We start from the raw sequence: 26456 nt of genomic DNA, 5'->3' as shown, positions 1-26456 counted from the left end.
ATATTTCTAAATTTGTGAACTTTGATTCAGCTGTATTTCTATATATTGACCCATCCTCTGCAAACCAGTGACCTTTAGAACTAGCGATTAGAGCGGGGAATTTGATGCAGGGTCGTTCATAGAACTCAAAGATAACACTTAGAAATAAAGTGCATATATTATTTAACGAAAAGTTAAGCAAGTGAAGGCATACAGTAAACACCCCCTAGGCTCGCAGAAGTGCCGATCACAAAAACAGGAAAGACTGCACTGTACGCAGCACAAGGCACACAGGCTGCACCCTTTGCTTGTCCTGTAATGTTGCCCCGTCTCTGCGTGGGCTCTGCGTCCAATGGGTACACGGGTCTGGAGAATTCATTCAAATGAGAAGGAGCCATTTATGTAGTTGGTGGTTCTAAAAATGTGGCATCGATCGAGTCTTCTTAGGCAAATGCGGCACACCCCTGCTCTAGGTCACACCTCAGACCTCTGTGTTCTTGTCCAGCTGAATCAGGTCTTTAAACAAACACGCTGCGTGATAACCTCACCACACGGCTGCTTTGATGCACTCGAGGGAGATGAATCAAATTCAACCACTCATCTAACCAATCAGAACACCCAGTCACTAATCCACCCGCTCATCTATCTACACATGCACCTACCAATCTCTCATTCATCCACCCATCTGCCCACTCGACCATTCCTCCACCCGCTCTTCCAGCCACCCGCTCATCTATCAAAGCAGGCGCCCGCTGATCTCGTCATCCATCTGCTCCCTTGTCCCTCCCTCTAGCCGCCCACCTACTCATCCACCCACTCATCCATCGTCTCATCCATCCACTTATCCTTCCTGCTACTCATCTATCAAAGCATGCACCCGCCGTTTATACATCCATTCATTCATCAGCTCACGTGTCCATCCCTCCGCCCGCCCATGTTGCGTGCCTGTGGGAAGTGTCCAAGAACGCGCATGTTCCCCGTTCCTCGTGCGCAGCTCCCCCTCTGTTTTTGCTCTTCACGCGCGGTGGGTGGCTCCAGGCCCTCTCACTAATTTGCTGTTTGGGCTGAGAGCGCCAGGAGTAATGAGGGGGCGTGATAGGCAGCGGCGGCATGGCCCCTTCATTACTGGGAGTCCCTTGTGTACTACAGCAGTGCCCTGTGGGCACGCACGTAGACCCCCACCCAGCACTGTGTGCAAGACGGACCCTGGTGTGAGCAGCATCTAGGCACAGTCCTAAAACTCCGAGCCTCAGAATGGAAAGTGTTGGGGCAGGACATTCAGAACTGCTCGAAGTTCACACATGTGATAGATATGGCGAGTGGACAGGTATGTGGGAAGCATGGGTGAAGTAATCACAGACATGTCAAACTGTGGGTGATCATGTGCTTTATCTTCCTATAAATACAGTTTTCATATAGTTTTTTTGCTCAACAACATGTCCGAGACGTTTCGCACAGACCATCAGTATGTCTTTAAGGTTGTGTGAATGCACGTTCTGTAACTTTTGAAAGTTTACTGTGCATACGGAAACATCCCTGAGCTCCCTGACCTCGGCAGGGTGGTGGATTTCCCCTCCTGGACAGTGGCGTTACTGTGTGGCCTTCTGGCACGCATCTTTAGAATGGCTGGACCCCCAATGTACAGGGTTTGAAGATGACCACTGTGTCTGTGTGTGTAGACATCGACTATATTAAATACCCCTCTCAATAGCCCTCCGTGTAACTCTAGATTGGGTCTGGCTGTTGGGGGCCATTGGTGAACAGCTCTCACCAACAGCTTCAAAAGCATAAACAAGCATTTGCAATGCAATAGGTTTCGCATTTGCGAGAGTTTAAGCTACTAGCATTGCAAATATCAATGCCTTTTATTTGTTTTAAAAACCAAAACATAAATAAAAGACATTGTAATTTACAATGCGAATAGCTCAAACTCCTGTAAATGCGAGACCTATTGCATTGCAAATGCTTGGTTTTTTTTCTTTTTCAACCAGTAGTCATTTACAGAGAGCATATACATAAAATAAAAAGAACAAATCAGGATACCGACATAGCAACATAGCGAATAGCGAGAGGATAGCAAAGATAAATAAATAATAATTTGCAAGGAGCACAATCACAGAAAGAGCAGGAAATGTATACAGGATAGCACAATTTGATCCTTTTGAGGTGGCAGGGTTTGATTATTAGTTTCCTTATGTTGCAGGTGTCATAAATTCGGTAAGAGCCCCCCAGATTTTAACGCCCAATCTTCGCTTCTGTAACTCTTTGATGGTATATAGGTTAGTTTCAAGTTTGCATATAGCAAATAACCTTCCTCTCCACATCTCAAAAGTAGGGGATTTTTTCTGATGCCACAGTGATGCTATACATAATCTTGCCACAGCGACAGAAATATATATTAAATATCTGAATGTGTACATTCCCTGTGCTGGCATAGCATCCTCCAAGACCCCCAACATCATAACTGTTGGGATTTTCTTAATGTGCACCCCTGTAACGTCCATCAGAAAGGTCTGCGTCCTATTGATTAGTTGTCTTAATTCTGGGCATGTAGCAAACATGTGAAAGATATCTGCCTGGTCCCTCCCACGCCGGGTACATTTGTCCTCATTTATCCCCCCTCCCAAACCGCGCAATTTTTGCCGGTGTATAATACAAATTAAACATGGTTTTATACTGCTGTGTTTTGAGATTAGAAGATATCAGAAGTTTATCAGCTAATATAATAGACTCTTGCAGAATATTACCCCCTAAAGACAACCTGATATTCCATTTAGCATTTTGTGCCTCCACGTCATCCTTTTGTATTTCAATAAGTGCTTGATATATGTTACCAATCTTTCCCGGATCCTTCACCACTTCTAATAGATTATTTTTCTGTGCTAAGCGTGAGGCATCCCCTCTTTTAATCAAATAGTCTCGAATCTGTAAATATTTTAAAAAGTCTGATTTAGGGAGATCATATTTAGCCATTAATGAAGTATATGTCCTAATACCACTACTATCTACTAGGTTTCCTAAAGTCAGAATACCTTTACTTCTCCATCTATTCATGATGCCATCCAAACAAATAGCAGGAAGTAGAGCTGGGGCATCCGTTGGGGTATAATAATTAAACCTACCAATCTTCAGGTGCCGTCTGATCTGAAGCCAGGCCTTATGAGCAGCCTGAAGCACCTTAAAGCGAGTGTTTTGTAATAGCTGGGCTCAAGGATCTTAAAAAAAGTTCTCTCTGTTATAGAGCCTAATAGCAGCTGACAAATATGAGGTATGTCCTCTATGCTTTCCTCATTTACCCCAACTAATAAAAATTCCCATATATTGTAATAAATATGCCCAATAGTAAAACTGGAAGTTAGGGCCCGCCCAGCCCCCTCGTTCTCGCGGAAGGGACATAAATTTCAACGCTCTGCGGGGTTTCCCCTGTGCCCACAGAAAACTGATGCAGATAGATAGTAGTTTCTGAATCTGTTTCCTTGTAATTTCTAGTGGGACTGCCCTAAAAAAGTAAAGAACCTTTGGTAAAATGTTCATTTTTAGAACATTGCATCTTCCCATCATTGACAGATGAAGACCTTCCATCCTGTCTAATTCCTTTTTAATCTTGCGTAACAGAGGATCCCAATTAGACCCAACCATCGAATCAAGACACGCATTCAGGCGCACCCCCAAATATCTTGCCTCCTTCATGACTCTTGGATCATTAAAATGTATCTGATCTGTACATATAACCTGTGTCTTGGCTAGATTTAGTTTATAACCTGAGCTCCTCCTATATGCTAATGCCAGTTGTTCCGTCTCTACCAATGTGGTGGTGGGATCTGGCGAGACTATCGATATGTCGTCTGTGTACGCTAATATTTTAACCCGTTCCTGTCAAGCTTTGTCGGGTACCCCTTGATATAGAGATGGGATTCGACTCTAGCCCCAGCGCACAGACTCGAGCGTTTGGTAATCTATACATAGCTTTAATTTCCTGAATACAACCAGTTCCAAACCCTTGCCACCTCATTATTGCCCATAAAAATTCCCAGGAGACACGGTCAAGCGCTTTTTCTGCATCCAATAGTATACATGGCAGTTTACGTGTGTCGGCAATATCCAGCATTGTCGTAAGTCTGCTTATATGGTTGACTGTGCCTTTCCCTGGTATGAATCCATGTTGGTGGACCGACACTAAAGGTGTAATCACTCGAGAAAGTTGCGATGCTAATATTTTTGCGTAGATTTTCCCATCGCAATTTATGAGCGATATCGGTCTAAATGACCCTGGATGTGTGGGTGGCTTCTTTTTTAAGAAAAATTACAATACTAGCTGCCTCCCATGACGCAGGGGCAGCGCCCTTTTGTGCCTCTTGAAATACGGCTAGTATATCTAATTGTTTTTCTGGTAAAAAGAGTTTGTACAATTCTAGCGGGAGCCTATCAGGGCCAGTGGCTTTCCCTGTAGCTAATGAGCCTATGGCATCTACAAGCTCTTCCATTGTAATTGGTTCCTCTAGTGCTTTCTGGTCTTCTTCATTCAGAATTTTCCTATAAGGATATTTATACAATTCTTCCCCTCCCCCCTGAGTGTCGCTATCTTCTGAATACAACCCCTCATAAAAAAACCCCGAAGACCTCTAAAATCCACTCTGATGTTTCTACTATCTTCCCCATTTCGTCTTCAATTGCTGTAATAGTATTTTTAACCTGTTTACATCTGATCTTCTTGGCCAAACATCTACCTGTTGCCTCCCCAAACTTGTAACACTCTCTCCTAAAAAGATGGTATTTCTTTGCAATATCTTTGGCCCATTCCTCGTTCATTCTGGTTTTGCAGCATGCCACCTCTGTTTGTGCCTGTGTAATGTCTAGCTTCCCCTGAACTGCTTCTATCAAAGTGCATTCAGCATGGCGCAAATCCTCATATAATGCCATTCGGTGCTGCCTAAGTTGTTTCTGCACATGTAACCCAAAACTCAGTATCTCTCCCCTGAGCCCAGCTTTCATAGCATCCCAAACCATGTCACACTTAGTGGAGTTACAATTTATGGCCAGGAACCGTGTCAACCACTTTCGTATATGGCTGACAAATTCTTCATTAATAACAACTTCCTATCAAAGGAAAATGTGCTTCTGGACCGTGTCAAGACATGCATTGTAAGTTTCAGTAGGACTGGGTTATGATCCAAAGTTATTTGGGGAAAAATAGGTATGTGTGCATCTTTTAGGTGAGTTTTGGGTACAAAGAAATTGTCTAGTCTGGCTAGCTTTTGATGAGGACAGGAGTAGTGTGTGTATCCTGGGTCTGGATGTTTTATCCTGGGCCATACATCAACTAAGCCATGTTTGTAAAGAAGTTGCTGTAAAGCTTTGTATACCTTAGGTTTCTTGCCAAAGTATTTATCTCCCCCCAACCCGTGAGTCACTTCTCCTATTTGGATATTAAAATCCCCCGTAAGTTTCAAAGGGTTTGCCCAGGTGGCTAATTCTATATTCAAGTATTCAATAACCTGAGTAGACAGAGAAAAGCCGCTGGAGTAGAGTTTTTTGTTTGTCCTGATTTTTGCCCTGCTACTGTGGAAAAAAAGATGGCAGCTACGACAGCTAATCAATTCTTTTCAGGATAAGGGTGCACAAGCATTTCTCTTAAGTCCAGCTAAATTGAAAATAATATATAAAGGAAAAACGAGATTTTTATGGTGCGAGCTAAAAGCAAATGAATATCTACACGAGATTAAGCCCTAGGAAGGATAATATATAAGTTTGGAGATTATAGTCAATGCCTGTATGGTCACTGCCTGTAACTCTTGTAGACATATGCTGACACATACGATAAAGATTTCTTAAGGGTATTCCCCTATAGTGAACTATCTTTCTTACTTCTTGTTTTATACACATGAGTTGAGGGGTATTTTGCAATCGGGGGGCCACCGGGGTTAGGGGTGGGTACGAGGCTCTCCATCACTGTAGACCGTTGGGTCTACCATCCTCTTTGTTGGGGAGGGTGGGGGGGGCTCCTTTCGTAGAGGAGGCAGTAGTGGGGAGGAGGGGGGTTCACTGGTGTAGGGAGGAGGGTGGCTACCAAGGGTGGTGGGTCCTGGAGGGTAAAAAACCATAAAAAAGCCAGTAGCTATTACAGGACTTCTAAAAGGGAGAAAGATGATATTAAGAGAGAGAGGAAGCGATATCTGCTCTATTGAACCAGGTTAAAATTGCATTATTAGCTGTATGTACATTTAATGTGCGAGGACTTAATGAAAAGGGGAAATGATAAAGAGTGGCACGAGAAATCAGGAATATGTCCCCTGATGTAGTTTGTCTCCAAGAGACGCATGCCCCATGGAATAAACATAATATACTAAAGGAGATAGGGTATGAGCTTCTGGTGTGTACCTCTCAAGGCACTACCACTAGAGGTGTCGCTATCCTTGCTAAAAATAACCTATTAAAAGTAACGAGAAGCTCAGCAGATAAGTATGGGCGCTGGGCCATGATTGAGTGTATCGCAGCTAGTGTGAAATGCACAATATCCTCTGTATACGGTTCTAACTACGATGAAACTCAGGTTATTGAATACTTGAATATAGAATTAAAGAAAATAGTGCTTACAGACTAAATAAGACATACCGTCTAACAACAGAGGTAAAAGTGCCAGTCCTCATGGGAGGTTACAAATGAAGACAAGGCGGTACTACAGAGGGACTAACAAGCCTATTAACGAATCAGTAGCATTTACAAAGGACAATGACACAAGCCAATGAAAAATATTGGCGGAGAGTGGGCGGAGCTTCAACTACATACAGCATGCCTCACAGAGCAGCACATGCGCTGTCCAGGCTCGACCTAAAAATGTGCAGGAAAACAAGATCCAGCAGTCAGTACTGAAGAGGTGCTGCGCCCTGACTCAAATAGCATAACATCCCCAATGCGCAATACATGTCATGCACTGCACTTATTGGTATATAATTGTGCTGAAAGGGGATATGCATGTAGGTCCAATAAATGTCCATTGGCGCTTAAAAGTACTATTACTGAAATCAGATGTGTTCATTTTCAGTCTCAGAAGGACAGCAGCTTAAATTGATGTAGCTATATTTCATTTTTGCACCCTATGCATCACATGTCTCGACAGCAGGTGCATTAGCCAGTGAAAAACATTAAAATAACTGGATCTTTTAACTTGTAGGATATACTGAGCTGTGCAACAAATGAATGAAGCTTTCAAATGAATGATACATTGAGCGCCCACCAGTGTCTAGAAGCAAGACCTGCTATGTAGCTACGGAACTGGACAGAGGGAGCCGTGACCCACTGATCTATGCTAGCAGCTGCCACTCGGAGGGCAGATGTACCATGTAGATAGCTCCGTGAGTTACTATTCTTACCTTCGTAATCTGTGGGCAATGTAGTGTGTTCAAGGTCACTGTGCCGAGAGAGAGAGAGCGAGTAGAATAGTGGGGGGTGAGTGAACCCTAACAACTGAATCTGTGTTGCTCTTCGTCCTCCAAATCCTACTCTCATCCATTCCGCCACAGATGGAAGATAGTCACGTGACTCTTACCATCACCCAAAATATCTCTTCAGTCTAAAAACACAAATCAATGCAAATTCAAACCCGCAAGGCGTGTTCAGGGTTGGACTGGGACAGAAAACAGGCCCGGGCACCAAAATAAAAGCGCGGCCCCCACTGGTGAATTAGATGCTTAAAAAAAGGAAGTAAATATGTGCCCCATGTTTGGAAATTAGAGCACTTTTGAACTTGTAAAGACCCACAGTATGGGTGTTATGCGAGGTGTGAAAGGCTGCATGGATTTGAGCTTATTGCAGCTAATGTTTGTTGTAATATCAAGGAAATCAACTGTAAATACTGGCCCAGCCGACAATAAAATAGGCCACAGACAGCCAAAAACTGGCCCACACACACTTGTTTGCCTGACCCGTTGGGCACTGCCTGATTGCCCTATAGGCAGGGCCACTAGAATCAGAGAAATTGTGCAGCCACAGTGACTTTCTCATTAATATAGATTTGCCACATAATCCATCATCTGGTGCATCATATCTGCAGATTTTAACATTAACAAATGTGTTTCTTGCACAAACTGTTCAAAAGTTACTAAAAATGCGACGGCATGTGTTGCCATGCAATGGAATGTCCTATGCAAAGCAGACTGGTCACCTTTCTATTGCTTATTGCTATATTTGGGTGTTAAAGGTGATACTAATTAGGTGCAGCCAATGCCCAGATAGCGTTACCAAGTATAACAAGCAGTTACAATGCAATAGGTCTCACATTTGCAAGAGTTTGAGCTATTGGCATTGTAAATGACAATGCCTTTTATTTATGTGTTGTTTTTGAAAACAGAAAAATAATAGGCATTTTCATTTACTATGCCAATGGCTCCAACTTTTGCAAATGCAAGACATATTGCATTGCAAATGCTTGTCCATTAAGCTCTGGATGCAGGGCCATCAAAACCCTGCAGAGTGCTCTGAAAGCAAGAAAGCGCTTGAAATGGGATGCAATAGTACTGATTTTTCAGATCGTCCTCTATCACAAAGCACTCCAAAGTCATTAGCATAATATTCCTCTGAGGGCACTTTCATAGCACTCTGCACCTCTCAGACCACTTTAGCAGCACTCTGCGCCTTTCATAGCACTTTCACAGCACTTTGCAGCTCTCAGAACACGTTCACAGTACTCTGCACCTCTCAGAGCACTTTCACAGTACTCTACATCTCTGAGATCACTTTCACAGCACTCTGCACGCATCAGAGCACTTTCACAGCACTCTGCCTTTCATAGCACTTTAACAGCACCCTGCAGCTCTCAGAACACTTTCACAGTACTCTGCACCTCTCAGAGCACTTTTACAGCACTCCGCAACTCTGAGCACATTCACAGCACTCTGCACACCGCAGAGCACATTCACAGCACTCTGCGCCCTTCATAGCACTTTCACAGCACTCTGCAGCTCTCAGAGCACTTTCACAGCATGCATTCTGCAGCTCTCAGGGCACTTTCACAGCACTCTGCAGGTCTCAGAGCACTTTCACAGCACTCTGCACCTCTCACAGCACTTTCACAGCATGCACTCTGCAGCTGTCAGGGCACTTTCACAGCACTCTGCACCCCTCAGATCACTTTCACAACACTCTGCACCTCTCAGGTAACTTTTAAAGCACTCTGCGCCTTTCATGGCACTTTCACAGCATTCTGCACCTCTCAGTGTACTTTCACAGCATTCTGCATGACATTCTCTATTGTATGTTTATTTATTTATGCTTTTTTATATAGCGCGGACATTACACAGAGGTGACAGACCGCTTTGCAATAGAGCAAAAGAACGTTACATGAGAAATTTAGAGTCACATGGTAGTAGGTGACAGTACGTATAGCTACTACGGTTACTCATGGTGGGAGTTACGTATTTACAAATAGCATATTCCTTACAAATTACATATTTTTAAAAGTTTAAGCGATTAGATTTACATAAATACATATTTCATATTTACAGGGTTGAAGCAAAAAGGTTGTTATTGCTCTCGAGGGTGTCATGTAACAGTCAGGATCAGGCCATTAAATGTGATGGCATATGCCACGTGGGGAGCTTGGTGAGGAGTGTTATTGTTATTGCCCTATCTGCCAAACAACTTCAGTGCTAGGTAGTACCTCTTCTGCTGTGAGCGAGGCGGGAGAGGGATAGCTCGACACCGAAGAGGGTAGCGGGACCCACGTGAATGCTTGACTTTCGAAGGAAATTCATATTACTTACCCCTGTGTCTTTGGTACAATTGGTAGGTCACCTAATTGACCCGCTGGGAAATCTACATTCCTTTTTTAGACCAAAACAAGAGAAAGGTGGAATATTTTCTCTTTAGCTACTGCTGACTCTCAGTATAGACGCTGTGCGCCAGGCTGGGCGAGCCACCGCGCTCTACTCGCCACCAGCTCTTGCGCGTCAATGCATTAGGATCACAATGCAGAGGATGTGGTCCGTCGGCTATGCTGCCGACTTTGGTGCAGGAAACCAGGGTTCGAACCTCGAGGTCGCGTCCACATCCTGTGATTCTGGGCAAATCACTTATTCTCCCCGTGCTTGAATGTGTAATGTAAATACGGTGGTATGTAAAAGCTCTCCAATACCTTCGGGTCGAGTTCGCGCTATATAAATATGCAACAAAAAAAACGAGAGTTTGAGCTGTTGGCATTGTAAATGACAATGCCTTTTATTTACGTGTTGGTTTTAAAAACATAAATAAAAGACAGTCATTTACAATAGCAATAGCTTAAACTCTCGCAAATGCAAGACCTATTGCATTGCAAATGCTTGTTCTATCCTGTCAGCCAGTACGCTGGTCAAGGCATACACGGCCGCGGAATCCATGGATATTGACCGCCTGAATCGGGTCTAATGGTATGTGTTTACATAGAGGGTGCTTCCGTGTGCCGTGAAAGCCAACGGCTGGAACAAAAACTACGGTCTCTTTGTCCTACATGCTAATTAGGTATATATTAATCACTGCTAAAAGTTGGACAACTTCCCCGCACCCTCCCAGCAGTGTTGCCAGACTTTTTCTGAGCCCTCTGTTTCGGTTGCCTGGGATTGCGCATGCGCTTATGCTCTGGTTTCTGCTGTAACTCCACCTTTCCGCATCCGTCATGCCGTGTGACGTCACGCAACAAACAAACATGGCAGCCTCCTTGGCTGAGGCAGTGACGCCTGTTAGGTGAGTGGATCGGTAGCCTTAATCTTTCTAAACAGACACTAATACATCGAGCAACCCATGGAAAAGCATCTTGAATTCCATATGCATAAGCAAGTTCGCAGTGCAATCACAATTAGATTTTTTTCCCTCGTACCACAGCTCACCTGCTTCGCAGCAATGTCTCCCAGGACGTCAGTCCGCTGCAATTCCAAACTAGAAAAAACTGACCTGAAAACAGATGATGCAAAACAAGTGGTGCATGCGCACGTGCGCAACAGCCAAGCATGTGATTTCAATTATCGCGCCCGTGTCGGGGCACGATAATTGAAACCACATGGCCTATTGATGTCTATTACGCTCACCAAGCGCGTAATAGACACCAATAGGCCATGGGCGGAGCAATGCGCCCGCCTTTGGCCAATTGCGTGCAGTCTTTCATTAAAAGACGCACGCAAAGGTAAATCGCGTAGCCCAAAAGGAAAAGCACACGCACGAGCGTGTGCGATTCCAGGGCCGATTTCTGGACCCCGGACAAAAGGACTCTCGCCTGCGCGAGCACTGCTGCGCAGTGCACCGCAGGTCGCGAGACCTAAAAATTATGAAGTAATGCTATTACAAAATGTGCCGCGTAGTGCCACATAATTTGCCTTTTCTTCTCCACATGTTACTCAACCCTGCTGCGTAATTTGGCTCTTTCCTGACACAAAATTCCAGTGGCCCTGCCTATAGGCCAGTCCGAGCCTGGTTAAGTTAGAAGAGGACACTGGCTGAGAGCTGAGCAGCAGACAGGGTCACTGGAAGAGGGGGTGAGCCAAGCGGCAGTATGTATGTGTATCTTTGTCATGGTGCAGAGCTAGTGTGATTGGTCCCTTGTAAGGAGCCGCGAGCTCTCTATGTACCTTCACAAAAGTGTCATTGCTGACAGCAAATGGACCGCTTTAAGGGTTCTGTGGAAGTGAAATACCTTACTAGCTTGCCCGTTTCAGTTATACTGTCTCTATGACGTTGTATATAATTATAATTATTTAAACCACGTTTGGACCACTTTTCAGAACTATATCCTCAAACTCATTTACTTCGTCCCCTCTCTCGTGATCGGCACTTTTTCAGCGATCCTCGTGGTGTTTGTCTACTCCCCATGCTAGCTGGGCAATATGAGCAAAAAGTTAAAATGCGCAAATTCGGGTCAAGTTCGCGCTATATAAAACCATTGCTTAATTTGTGCTGGTGCTTTCCGGTGCTCAGCACCGGCACTTATTTCACAGGGCCGGGCCTATACATTTCTTCACTTGTGGTCTGATTGCACGATAACTGTTCAAAATAAATATAATTAACTGGGTGACTGCCTGGGCTTTGGCGGGGTAGAATTACACTGTTTCATCTTGTGTGACTGGGAGATCAGAGAAGTCCTAAGGTTAGAAAGAAAGAACATATTACTCAAAATTAAGGCCTGTGATATGCAATCTGACGGAGTGCAACACGACTGTGCCTCCTACTGGAGAAACGAAAGGTGAAGACGAGTGTACAGGACTGGCAGTCTGTCAGCTTACAGAACGGTTGTAAGCCTACTGATATACGATGCCAGGGATGTAGAGTAAACCCCCGCAGCCCACATAGTGCGTGGGTGGGGGGCCGGGGTGAGCCCTGTAATCCTGAGGGGCCCCTTCAAGTTGTGTGTGTAGTTGCGACATGGCTGTTTTACACTGTCTTTTTAACTGACAGTGCTGTGTGCAGTAGCTTAGTAGTGCCAAACTGCTATAAAGCTGAAAATAAAAAACAAAAGAAGCACATTGAACGAAATGGGAGGATGCCCCTACAGCTACTGAATGGAACCATCCTATCACTGTGCTCATATTAAGAGTTACAAGGATGGTCAGTCAGTGGCAAAGGAAACACCCCTTATTTACAATACCAGCCCACACCCCTTATTTACAATACCAGCCCACACCCCTTATTTACAATACCAGCCCACTTGGGACCACCTGTCTCCCGCCATCACCTGCTGGCTCTGCAAGGACCCATTTTTCTTGTTTGACCAGGGACCACTAGAATCCATGCCATGCCTCTGGATGTGAACCGTAAAGTAAAATCAGTGCTTACTTTGAGCCGGTGGCTGCAGGTGGGGCCACCAGCACTTATTTTTGGTCACTAGCACTTATTGTTCCTATCACACTTAGACCCAAGACAAGAGAGAGAAAAACACAAAAGGGGTGAGAAAGAAAAAGATGGAACAGTGACAAAGGGTGGAAGCAGAGACAACATAGAATGTGCAAGAGTGAGAGAGAGGGGCACGGAGGGTCTGGTGATGGGTTAAATGTGCATGAAAGGCGCACAAGCCTACCCGGGCTTGGTCTTTGCCACCACAACATTCTGCAGTGCTGGTGGCGGCTTCTGAGCAAAACTTTGAGCCCCGGCACTTAATATTTTACAAATTAAGCAGTGTATAAAACTCTGCAAACAAAAAAAAAAAGGGTGTCAGTGTTTTTTGTTATTTCCTGGGACTGTTTCTGTTCCCATTTTGACCTTGTGTCTTCATCCTTAAGGACGATAAAATAAATAAAAAATGTCTGAAGAGCATTCGATCTATTACCACAAACATTGTAAAACGTTTTGGGTAAAACATTGCATGACTGGACAGAGGCAGGATACTGAAGTTATTCATGCCGTGCCTATAGATTAAGGAAACTGAAGCAGGCAGGAGGAAAGGGACATGTGCTATAGACCGTGACCAGAGGGGTAAGAAGAAGGTTTACAACTCCTTTGCAGAATATCTCTCACTGGAAAAGTTCAAGCTATTTCAGCGCTTCAGAAAAATTATTTTGCCGCTGGAGCACTCCTTGTTTTGTAAACGCTGTTATTTGGCACGTTGCTTGTAATTGGCCCTACACTTGCGCAAACACTCAAACCCATCCCTTCACACTGACAGACACATGCATGGGCGAATGGATACATTGTTGGGGGTCTTTTATTGAACACAGCAAGCTGATGCCAAGAGGAACAAACCCCGTCAGCATGGCCACAGAGGACCAGTGACAACAGAGTATCAGGACGCCTGCCTCTCTTTTTCAGAAGAGATGTGCAGTTTGGCTGCTTGTTTGGGTGCTCTGGAGCATTCCTCAGTGATGGGAGTGCCAGTTCTTGACAGATGAGTGTTTGAAAGTGATGTTGAGTGGGCTTGTTGGCCAGTCATCGCTGATGCTGTTTCGGAGAACTGGCTTTCACTATGGTCCGACCATTGCAGTAGGGTCAATAGCGTTGCTGGGACAGTTTGCTATGGTCATGATTGGGGGCTAAGGCCAGTTTGAGAGTGGAGGCTGAAATGAGTAAAGTGGAGATTGCTGTGTGGACTTTTTGTTTGGGTCATCATACATCTCGTCTTCACTGGTTTCCTCACACACCCAAGAACAAAAATACCAGTAGATTCATTGACATGGGCCTCCTATTAGCTAAACGGGAGGTGACGAGACTCTGGAAGTCAAAAGCGGGCCCCACGCACGGGAGGTGGGCCAAGGAGCTACAGAAATGGGCGGCGAGCGAAAGCACGCTTCGATACCAATTGGCAACCCGCAAGGCTGATGACAGGGCGCTAGAGGCGGCCGCGGCATGGGAAGGACTGGTGCAAGCCCTGCGAGATAGTATGCTAGAGGAGGACGAGACGCCGTCCGAGCCCGAAGAGGCCCCCCGGAGCAATCCAGCCACACAAACACAGTGAATAGCTTTGTACTTCTGAATAGCACCCAGATCACAAGCAAGAGCCGGGAAAAGTCGCAGTTGCGGGAGTAAGCACGGGAGGTGGGGAGGGAGGGAGGGGACCGGGGAATGGGATGGGGGAGGGGCAGTGTTGGGGGCAGGGAACAGGGAGGGGGGGGAAAACTCTAAAGCAGAACGTAGTCGCCCTACCTTATCAACAGCAAACGTAAAGCTCGCACTACAGTTCAGTCTGATGATCCCTAACCATCGCTGCCCGGCCTCCGGGATGTGGGCTCATGAGCTGTGTACGGTTGTCTGAATGGCCACAGGATCTATGGCATTGGTACCAGTGATGCAGGCAAAGTAATAATGTATGCTGCTGCTATTATTGTTCTGCAATAAAAACGGTTTTACAAAAAAAAAAAATCATACGTCTCGTCTTTAGAAAGTTAAAATATCCTTTAAAAAATTAGGTAAGGGGCTGAAGCCATGTATAGTATAAGTGCAGCAGGGCGGCGAGGTGCACTAATAGGGATGCACTGTGTCTCCTGGGAGGGGTAGACAACAGTGCACTAAATGTTTTCTTATGTTCAGTATGTGTTTTGAGCAAGTTGACCATAAGGCCTCATAATAAATGCCCTACAAATTCTTGTTTGGGTGCAAATTAAAGTTTATGCAAAAATCGTGGTGGTGAGATGTGCGCAGTTAGCACACCTCTACACGTTTCCTTTCTTGAGCACATTTAGCCCGGAAAAACATGCGCTATTTGCCCAAGCAGAAATGTTCAGAAAGTGGCAAAACATAAGGTAGTCGGGGTCCAATAAGTGCTTAATTTGATCCGGCACCTCCACTTCATTGTCAACACCGGGAGTTGAGCACAACAGTAGTTGTTTATTAATTCACTAAACATTAAAAATTACTAATACCCGCTGCCCAAACCATTTTTATAACTTTGGGGGCTGCAATAGTCTAAACTGTCACACTTGTAGGAGTGTGATGATCCGTTGTTGTGTTTGTAAGGTTATTGGCAGCGCTGGCAGGGGCAATTGGTGGTGCGAGCTAAAGTGACCTTCTGAGGAGGGCCCTGGCACTTACAAATTAAGCACTGGGTCCAATCTTTGATACCGTACCCTAGCCCTCGTTCCAACCTCACTAACTAGGCATGATGCGCTATTAGTGCACCTGGCAATTGCTAATACCTCACTCCGTGCTACCAGTGTTTACCGGCATCACAAGTTGCTCAAATGATAAATGCAGCTTGTAATAGATAGAGGCGTTATAAAAGGTCCAGGAGAGTACACATTGGCAAGGAAGTAAGGTTCAGAACATGACCGGTGATTCCTCCTGGGTGATCGACAGGACTCATCTGAGGATGGGGGAGGGGTGAAGAGTAAGCAGAAAGGAATCTCTGTGTTCATGTGTGAGGCTGTGGTGCGCCTGGTTCTGTGTATAACCGAAGGTCGAGTTGTGTGGGAAGATTGTTTGATGAATAAGTGACCGCCAACCTACCGCCGAGGAGGCTTCAGCGGTGATGGAGGCCGGCGGGGCTGCCAGGATGTAAACACAAAACCTGGTGTGTTTCTTTCTTGAAACACTCTAACCCTTAGCAAATATTAGCGCCAAGATATGGCGCCAACACTTTTATTGAGGAACTATTAACTTCTATATTCAGTTTTTTTAAATATATTGTTTAAAGTGCTGAGTTGGGGTCTCAGTGATTACAAAAAGCTATTGATTTTGAGTATCAAGCCCGGTGTGAAGTTACGTCTGAGTATTTATTGACCCAGCTAGAATATCAACATAGGTTTTGCCTAATATGCGCAAACTTTACCCCATCCTTTTCGCTTTCTTGTGCCAGTGCATGGTAAATTTGTTAAAGGAACATAGCTGGTAACGTTAAGAAAACAACCAACGTCTGTGAGTCTAGCTTTCTTTCGCTTGCCATAATCTGGTCGTCTCCTGTTATTGCTTCTTTAGTAAAGAACGTTGATTATATCGCGCTAAAATCAGAACGTAAGTTGTTTCGAAGAACTACTGGGTCCAAATTACACAGTTTGGTACTGATGCAATATCGTTTTTTGCCAGCATATCTATAGATCGACCACCGTGTAATCAATACCTTTGAACCTGTTCACCCTTGCAGCAAACTTCAATGTTCACACATCATTCAGTAAATAGCTGTTTATGCATATCGGGCAGAAGTGCAAATGTCGGTGCAAATGGTACAGCAGGAGAGCAAAGTGTACAAATACTGACCATGCAAACAGAAGTGGGACACGGAGGTTGAGTGGCTTGCCCAGGATCATATCTTTCTGGAACGGGAAGCCAAGATTTCATTTTAGGTCAGTTAGTTCCAATAGAGTAGCCAGTTTGTCAGGGGCTCTAATGCAAAGCAGGAAATGTCCCTACCCACACCCCACTTTTAGCTGCTGTTTGGATTGTAAATAATTGCAGTAGTCCCAACTGAATGAGCCTCGGTGCCACTGCACCTGCCGCACCAATGGAAACTACGCTCCTGGTTAATTCAAAACCAAGAAAAGCAGTCATGAGACCAGCCCCTGCAAGGAAAATCCTAAACAAATACATTCTGAGGTCTTTTGACAAAACTGAGACACATTCATCTCTTCCTGTCACCACAACAGAATCATAACAACTCCGTGCCAGCTCCTCGCTGAGGAGTCACGAGACCTGGGAGTTAAGAGTGTGATTGAGGGGTATGTGGGGCGGGGGGTGGGGGGGCCTGTGCGGAGCTTGTTCCAGAGGGTAGCACTGCACTCTGTGGGATGCACGTTCCTGTGGTGGCCATGGTGGCGCGTTAATAATACTCGTCTGTGCAACGTGAATGACTGGCTTTGCACTCAGGGCATTGTTCTGTGAAGCGCGGGCCCTGCATCGCCCCATTGTGCACGCGATAGTGAAAGGTAGCCTGGAGTCCTCGGCACGCGACAGTTGGCTCCGCCAGCGCCAATCCCCATCTGTGACAGAGCGCGCGCCACATGCAGTCTAAGGGCAAACTGCCACTTCGGGGAATGACCGGAATGGCCAGCTGGGGGGTGGCAGTTGGAAACCTTGGGCTTGGACCGGCCTGTGTGCGCCGTTTCCATTTAAAATTTTCAGAAACAGATCTTTAGGGGGAACACCAGGCTCTTGGAAGAGGCTAATGCTGTATTAGTAAAAATCTGTCAAGAGGGCTTTTTTTTCTCCTTTTGCTCAAGTAAACACGCTCCCCTAGCTCCCAGCACTCTTCTCCATCCATGCCTCCCTTTGCTCCTCGCCCCTCCCCGCGCGCTCTCCTCATGTGTTTCTATTTAAGGGCTGGCGAGCAGGCGCATGCGATTGGCCTGCACAGACCCCTTTGAGTTCCAGCTCGAGCCCTAAGGAGAGGAGAAGGAGTTCTGCCTCAGCGAGGGCAACTCTTTACTTTCTCTTTGGGCCGGCCGGGGGTTGTGTCACGCATGCACGTCTTGGCGCGCTCCCTTGGACCTGGATGGTGGCAGTCATGTGGGAGCCCACCATGAACCCTTGTGACTAGTTCCCGGTGCCGCGCGCCCCTCGCCTCCCAATGTCCCTCTGCGCCGCTCTGCTGGGGCCCAGGAGAGGCTGCTGCTATATGGCCGGCCACTTGCGGAGATGCAGCGAGCTCACGTTGGCTTCTGATTGGCTCGGCGCGGGCGACGAGGCGGCCAACCATGAGTCGGGTGCACCGAGGTCACCCCAAGGGAGCGATGTCCGGCAGCTGGCTGACCGCTTGCTTTCTTCCATCCCCAGGTTCGGACCCCAACTCTGACCCCATGATCCTGGAGCAATACGTGGTGGTCTCCAACTATGCCAAGCAGGAGAACTCCGAGATCAGCCTGCAGGCCGGCGAGGTGGTGGACGTGGTCGAGAAGAACGAGAGCGGTAAGGCCGTTTCTGGCTAGTCCTTTCCTGCCCTCCCCACGTCTGTTTTTGTTCTTTCCTCTCCCTCCCCTCCAGGAGCTGTGCATTAGCCCCATCTGGTACTGTGCTCGGCTGCTGGCTGAGGAGTTCGAAGTCTCCCCTTGTTGGTTTGGGATTGAGGCCAAAATGTTTCCTTCTACTAGAAGAATGTCCCCCATAAATGTGTATTTTAATGTACTATATTGTATAAATACAGCACAAGAACGTCTTTTGCATTGGTATACGCATTTATACATATACACGTTTGTTAATGTGCATATAAAAGTGATATCCACATTGGTGAAACGAGACAGTTAATGGTGAAAAACAAAAATGACGAAATTGTGTTGTTGATGGTGTATTGATTTTGGCTTTGAGTTTGCATTCTTATTCTTTTGCGCGTCTGACAATGCATCCTTTCTGGGATGTTGCTTACTGTGGTATACACCCCTGTGGCCTTGTTTGCAAACCAGGCCTAACAACTGTTTTCTATAGCTGGCAGAGACGTTTCAAAACATGGGCAATGTGGGCTCTGGCCCTGGGCTCCAGCCTTTCAACCCCCCCCCCCCCCCATACAGCTCTGTTCTGCAGTTTCTCGCCCAGATGACCTTTAATCATTCTTAAACAGATTGTTTTAAATACCGTTTTACTTTAATTTATCTTTTAATGTGGGTGTTGTGTAGAGTCTGTTTCAGATATTTTGCAGAGAAATTTTGTTACTGTTTTATGCCGCATCCATTACAAAAAAGGTTTTTAGATCGAAACATGACCTTGCATGTTAGAAATGTGACAGTGTCACATAGATTTGTAGTAAAATTAGTGTACTGCTGCTGAGTTACAATACTGAAAACACACCTCACCAGCCCTGAATTTTAGATGTAAACACATTCAGTATTTGGATGAGTGTCTCTGTGTAATTTCAGGGACATGGCCAAAGCTGGCATGAAAGTTGAAATGAGAACATAAATTCAAAGCTGTTCTGAACAGGGGCCCTTAAAATTCATTTGGCCCAGGGCCCTCAATGTCTTAAGATGTCCTTGATACCTGGAGGCTGAATATAGGTGATCAGCAAAATATCATCTTTTCTAACCTAACCCGTATCAACATTGTGGGCTTTCTGTCCTGTGTGAGGGACACACCGCTGATGCTCCTGCATACCAGCTGTGGTCTGTGTTATTCCTATTGCAAAATGCGTTCAGAAGCAGAGATGTGCAGAGCCCTAGAACCATTAGCAACCCCAGCAGCACCCCACACTGTTCAAGCCCCACCCCCGCATGATTCATTAACACAAATGTCACTGGGTGTTGACTCTGCAAGTTTCCATTTTGATATTTGGACACGTATTTGCATATTTTTAGGTTTTGGGAGAGATACTGTAGTTGAAAATTGTAATTATGTAGTTGCCTATAAAACACTTCGGATCTGACTCCAGCCCTTACCTCTCTCACAGCAGGCCTTACCTCTCTCACAGCAGGCCTTACCTCTCTCACAGCAGGCCTTACATCTCTCACAGCAGGCCTTACCTCTCTCACAGCAGGCCTTACCTCTCTCACAGCAGGCCTTACCTCTTTCACTGCAGGCCTTACCTCTCTCACTGCAGGCCTTACCTCTCTCACTGCAGGCCTTACATCTCTCACAGCGGGCCTTGCCTCTATTCTTGCCTCTGCTTTCTCTGTTCCATTCAGATTCCATCTGTCTCTTTTAGACCATCTTCTCATGGCTGGATGCGCAAAAACAACCTCATTTGTACAAAACGACCTTGTTTTTGAAGAAAGTTTGCACACTGCTCTTGGTGGTGCGTGCATTCTGGAAATTATTCAGGTCTGAGCATTGTTTGGAGGGGATACGGACGAGCCCTTTCATAGTTACCGTCAGGGGGCAATGCATATATGCGCCCTCGGGTAGGGCCTGAAGTTTGCCTGCTTGGGATAAACCTTAATCGTGTTGAGGAGGGAAGAGGGTGCCTTGGATAAACATGACTCATGAGTGCTGGGGGGACGAGGGAGACTTGGGTAACCAGAACTCACGTGCTTCATGCTGTAAAGCGCTTCAACCCCTCGTTAGGTGTACCAAGTGCTATATAAAACCAATTACAATGCGATGGGAAATTGTCCAATTGTCTGTATGTGAGAGATGTTTTTTTGGCCTACTCCGCTGACTGTACGTGTAATCTTGGCCACGGCTATATTTTGTTTTTGTTTTTGATATTTTTCGCAGTATTTTTTGGGGACAAGAGGATGGTTCTGTAAACGCATACCCTCTTGTTACCGTGCTATTTTCTAACATGTCGTGACAAGCACCAGGGCCTGGTGATCCAATGACTCTTTAAAGCAGTTTCCCCTAAGGGCGCCAGTTAGGAGTGTACACATGTATACATGAGGCAGCCAGCTGTGCAGCGTATTCATTGCACAACCAGCACACTGAGGCATCGTCCTTGGGGAATATGGAAAGCCTGCAGGTGTTCACATGTGCAGACTTGTGCCTGTTAGGAACTTTACCGCATATGCTGAGCCCCATACCGGAATCGCACTGAAGTTGAAAGTACACTCACGCTCAGCAGATTTTTGCATTGTTGCTACATGTTTTGTAGTGTGATAATGCACTTGGAACTTAGTTTATTTAAGATTCTTTTTTCGTTTTTACTCTTATGCACTGTTTAGTCGTTGGTTTAACACTAGTGAACACATCTCTAGGAAAGAAGTCATGTTTGTTTTATGAATCCCCTGCCTTCCCAACTTGATGCTGAACTTTCCCTCAGAGCAGCCAAAACCAGCGGCCCCGCCTGACCGCCTCGCAACGTGGCCACTCCCACTGAGGGGGGGAAGCCAAGCTCTGGGCCGCGGTCAAGAGGCCCTGCCCGCCCCCCGAGCAGCGTTTGGATGCATTTATCAACCCCCGCCAAAGCAAACCCTTCTCCGGGCGCGGACCTGACAGAGAGCAGGCGCGTGACACGCAATCCCACCGACATGGAGCGTTCTGGGCTCACTCAGTCACTGGAGACTTTAGGTTGCCTTCGCCAGATGTTTGCACACCCCCAGCTGCTTCCAAACTTTGAAGAACTTATTTGAACCCTTTAACAACTATTGGTACCGAGAAGCGAGGCGATAAACTATGTTATCAGCCCCACCCCTTTGATAGTATCAGGATCTGTGATTTTATGTTTTTTTAAAAAATGGAGGAGACCCGGAAACAGTTTTGTTGTGAAAGTGCTGCTTTTGATAAGGTTGCAATTAAGACTGTGAGGAAGGAAAAGTGAAGCACACACGCCTGAAAATTCCATTCGGTCTGCCCAGCATTCAGACATTTTTTTGATTTAGATCGGTCATACCAAAAACAAAAGTTAAATAATCTTTTGTGTCTAGAACAGAGAAGACTTGTGAAGTGGGAGGAATGAGCAGGCTGGATAGAGTGATAGGCCTCACCCAAATATCTGTATGTTACTTTTGCTGCAACCAATTCAAATGCCAGGCAGTGTCGTGGCTGACCACCCAGTGAACCAACAGACCCCTGAATTGGGGCCCCCAGAAGCAGCACACTGCTGGGGATTCTGGGCAGCACAATGGCTTTCCTGTAGGGCAGGTAATTCCTTGCATTGACCCCGAGTAATGTTCTGGAACAGCTGGAACTATAACGCTCCAAATGACTCCTGCACAACATTCTCTCTTTACTGTTTATCGTGGGAGGAGGATGTTAAACTGGAGGCCTTCCTGGCAGAGGAGCAGGAGGCAGATACAGCACGTTGGAAACTGTAAAGAGGCTTCCAGATATCCCCATTTTCACCAGAGCAAAGAATACAGGTGAGTCATTGGCGCTCAAGAAAGGCACTCTCGTGACCTTCATGGAAACTATGACCTTCGGTCACTAAGACTTTTTTTCCCTCCTTGTTTTTGTCACTTGTCGCTCCAAGCCTTTGGCCATTGATGGGTTTTGAGGCTGACAAGTGATCTAGCTGATTCTGTATGAGACCTGTATGTTGTCTTGTGAACGGGGGCTGCCTTAATCTCATCATCTGAACTCACTCGGAGGTAATGAGAATCGCACGTAAAATAATCTATGTCCTCACCGCATCAGGTGCTCAGCAACAACCACACCCAGAAGGTGGGTTTAAGTATGCTGACCCTTCATAGCCCATTAGCCTTTCTTCAGTGTTGGGAATCTATTCTAACCCCCATGATGATTTAATTGCAGCAAAAGTTCAACTCACAGAAAAGCTGTAAGAACTATGTACTGAACATAAGAAACTTAAATGGAAATTACAATATTTTACTTTCAGTGCAGAGTGTATTTTAAAGGGTGCCCTGAAACAGGCAGAGGTTGATCCCCCTCACCTGATGTATGTAAAAGTATAACACAGAACTTGGAGACACTGACTTCAAAAAATGAGGCAAACCGTGTAGTTCCCTGCAAAAGAAAGGCTGGTTCAGTGCCATGGCAAACCATAAACACACTAGTTTGTGAGGAAAATCTGAGTGTTCAAGAAAAGTGATGTCTTTGTTGGTACGCCAATGGGCCATATCTGTAATGACCAAGGTCTTCAGTGTGCCGAACAGCGGACTATACGTTTCCAAAGATGGAGGAAGGTAGGACATAACAGTGTTACAAAATGTAATATCTCAAGCACTAATAATGGGATTAAATATGTAAAACGTTTGTATAACAATACTTCAGCCTTGTCGGGGCTTTTGCTGACATTCATAAAATATGGCTTGGCAACATTTATCAAGTCGAATGACTTGTTATCAAACTGATAGCGTAGGTTATCAAACTATTAAAATGAAAGCGGGAGTTGGTTATCATGATTGACATACTCTTCCCTGATCCCCACAATATGAATATTCTTCCATGTGGAGAAGTATTTAACATATGGAACTTTCTGCAGAAGCTTGTTGGCCATCTTGGCACATCATCCCCCATAACATGCCATCCCTAGCTGCCATATTTTCCATCCTGCTGTCAGCCAAAACAAATATCCAAATTCTTCTTAAGTGCTTAGATGTTTTCAAGCAAAACTGAGAGACAAATTAGAAAAATCATCTGGGGAACCTCTTGCATCTTTCTTGCTTTAATTCCAAACTAGTAATTCCTGAATTTGGTTTTCATGAGACAATCCTGGAGTTCAAGTTTCGTTCAAATTTAGGCTAACATTTTTAATTCCTTCTGGTGCTTTTACAATATTGCTTCCTGTAGGATTTTCCAATTTCCTGTTCAGGCTTGGAAACTCATGAAAATTCCTATATTCCTTGCTTACTTGGTTTGCAAGGTAGACAGAGTCCCTTACCCTTCCAGGTCGAAATGAGGTCTAGTTGTCTTCATTGGTCACTCACATAAACTATCTGATATTTTTGCCATTGTTACTTTCTGGAAAAAAGATATGGTATGTGTAGGTCAAACATCTGGCTATTGTTGTTGAAAGTTGGCAACTTGTGTCCAGCAAAGTTGTGTTGTCACTTGCAACCCTTTGCAGGGGATCCTTTGCTTGGCGAAGCCCCACTACTTTTCCAAGTGTACCCCCCGACCCCTCACTGCGCCCCACTGAGCTTCAGTTACCTTAAAGGAATTTGTTTTCTTCATCTTTTTGTTTAATCAACCCATGCTGTTGTTTAAGAGAGCTACAGTGTGTCACCTCATACCTGGAGGAAATTTATCAATCTCTGCTCAATTGCATTATCAGGATCCATTGTGAAAAAAAAAACTTTTTCTCACTCTCTATGATCAAGAGAACACATGCGTTTACCTAGGTGTCTGGCAAGAAAAAGCTTTCATCACTCTACCCTTTCCAATAATTTGTAAGATTCAACCATGCTGTAACCCAAATGACATAACCCTATGGCTGGCACTTTGTTTACCAGACCAAACGCCTGCCACTACACCCACAGCTCTCGGTTTTTGATAGTGAATCGAATCTCCACATCTTCAATATAGACAATACTGGACCTCATGATATCCGCATGATACCAGTCACCAACCTGTTTCAGATGCTGAGCTCTCCATGAGAACATTTCACTAAAAAGCTAAATGAGTGACATTGGAAGTGCAAGACTTAGTTCGCTGTCACCACTGAGTCGCACATGTATTCCTCAATTCAAGACTTAGTTCGCTGTCACCACTGAGTCGCACATGTATTCCTCAATTTTCAATCAATCAATCAGGATTTGTAGAGCGCCGCTGCTTCACTCGTGAGGGTTTCTCCTGGCACTGTCTGATAAAACTGCCTGTTCTCCTATCGGTTGTGTAACGCCCTGAACGTCTCAGGATCGTTTAACAGACACGACAATGAGGACGCAACCACTTGTGAAGGGTTAGTTCTTTTAATGAAGGCAAATAAAATACAAAGAACAAACAAAAGTTATAGTCACTGGAATCCTCCAGGCTAAGTACGTTACCAGCCCACAGCACGGATGGTCCTAACCGTCCTCTGCATATACGCCGATCCCGGCGTATGCCAACAGAGGGCAGAAATGAAATGGCCGACAATGCCAATCGGTAGGCTGTGAGGGGCACGAAGAGTGTTGGGGAGAATCGAGGAGTCAGGGAAACACCCAGCCGGGGTCTCTACCTGAAGGGAGCAGCCGCTCAACCTCTTCCTCAGACTGCACCGGGACGCGGAGTCACCTCCTGGTGATGCGTCACCGATACCCCAATCACAAGCAAGAAGACTGAACCGAGAGCAGCCGCTCGATCGATCCTGTGGACTTCCGAGTCTGTAACGCGGCAAACACCTCCTGGTGTGCGTTACAGCTGGCAGTCCCTGTGTCTCTGGTCGGGCTGGGAGTTACGACTCCAACCAGCAAAAGCGCCACTGCGCTTGGACTCAGCCGAGTCAAAAAGCGAAGCCCAATGGTTGACCGGTAGAGCTTCCGGGTCCTTCACAGGTGACGATGGGGCAAGACACGGCCCAGGGAGTAACGACTCGACCTACCTCCGTTCTTGCCTTACTGGAGCACCACTCCGGAACACTGCTCTTCACGAAGCAGGTACGTCGGTGTAAACACAATATCCGACAGCCTTGTACCTCCCGGTTCCTCCCTTTATAGGGCGTGTTTTCCTTGAGTTATGTAACAGCTCTCCTGTTTACATAAGGGCGTGTTTCCCTTGAGTTATGTAACAGCTCTCCTGTTTACATAAGGGCGTGTTTCCCTTGAGTTATGTAACAGCTCTCCTGTTTACATAAGGGCGTGTTTCCCTTGTATGACAGGAATTCTTGACAGTACATCCTCCCTCTCAGCGGCTCCCCACGGGTCCAGCGCTGGCAGGAAAACGCCGATGGAACAAGGAGACCAAGCGCGGAGCATGAACCCCTTCAGCCGGTTCCCATGAATGCTCCTCCGGGCCATAGCCTTTCCACGCAACCAGGTACCACAGCTTCCCCCTGCGCCATTTGGACGCCCGTATGCCCGACACTTCATACTCCACCTCCGACTCCACGCATACCGGCCTAGGTGTCCCAGACGGCTTGGAGGGTGCTGGTTTGAGCAATGATACATGAAAGACAGGGTGTATCCGCAATGACTGGGGCAAGCACACCTTCACGTTCACGGGACCCATACACTTGGTAATTCGATAGGGGCCCATGTACTTGGGATGGAACACACTGTTCTTTCGAAACCTCATGTTTCTTGTGGATATCCAGACGTAGTCTCCAGTGCGGTACAGTGGCCCGGGCCTTCTCTTCCTATCTGCCGCAGCCTTGTATCTTCTCTTGGCCTCTATTAGGACAGCCCTTGAGCGCATCAACGTGTCTTTTATGTGTGCCACCCTGTCCGCTGTGGCGGGAATCCTGTCCTCTCTGAACGGATGTAGAAATGGCAAGAACCTGGGATGTTGGCTATAGTTGCTATAGAACGGAGATGACTGTGTGGAGCTGTGAGTGGCGTTGTTATAGGCTATCTCTGCAACCCATAGCAAGTCGACCCATTCTTCCCTGCCCTGGTCCACAAAACATCGCAGATACTGTTTGAGCGTTTGGTTCAGGCGCTCGGTTTGGCCGTCCGTTTGAGGGTGGTAGCTGGTGGACAGGGCGGTCTTAACATGCAGCGCAGTGCACCAAGTCTTCCAGAATTGCGCAGTAAACTGCGACCCCCGGTCCGACACGATCACCCCAGGTAATCCATGCAGTCGTACCACATTCTTTAGGAGTAGTGACGCCAATTCCCCGGCCGTAGGGACTCTCTTGCAGG

At 46.0% G+C, this 26456-nt stretch overlaps 1 protein-coding gene across 6 annotated transcripts in view; it reads left to right on the top strand.

Annotated features, from left to right (window-relative positions):
* The window catches only part of SH3PXD2A (SH3 and PX domains 2A), an 822832-nt gene that overhangs the window by 565208 nt on the left and 231168 nt on the right, over positions 1 to 26456 (top strand). For all 6 annotated transcript variants that reach the window (XM_085606748.1, XM_085606762.1, XM_085606734.1 and 3 more), the window contains one exon: positions 18130 to 18261. In XM_085606748.1, coding sequence (XP_085462874.1) covers positions 18130 to 18261 — 132 coding nt within the window. The remainder of the gene's footprint in view (positions 1 to 18129; positions 18262 to 26456) is intronic.

Source organism: Triturus cristatus, chromosome 1_2 (assembly GCF_964204655.1).
Source record: "Triturus cristatus chromosome 1_2, aTriCri1.1, whole genome shotgun sequence".
Classification (NCBI taxonomy): Eukaryota; Metazoa; Chordata; class Amphibia; order Caudata; family Salamandridae; genus Triturus; species Triturus cristatus.
This window is presented reverse-complemented; position numbering and strand designations above follow the sequence as displayed.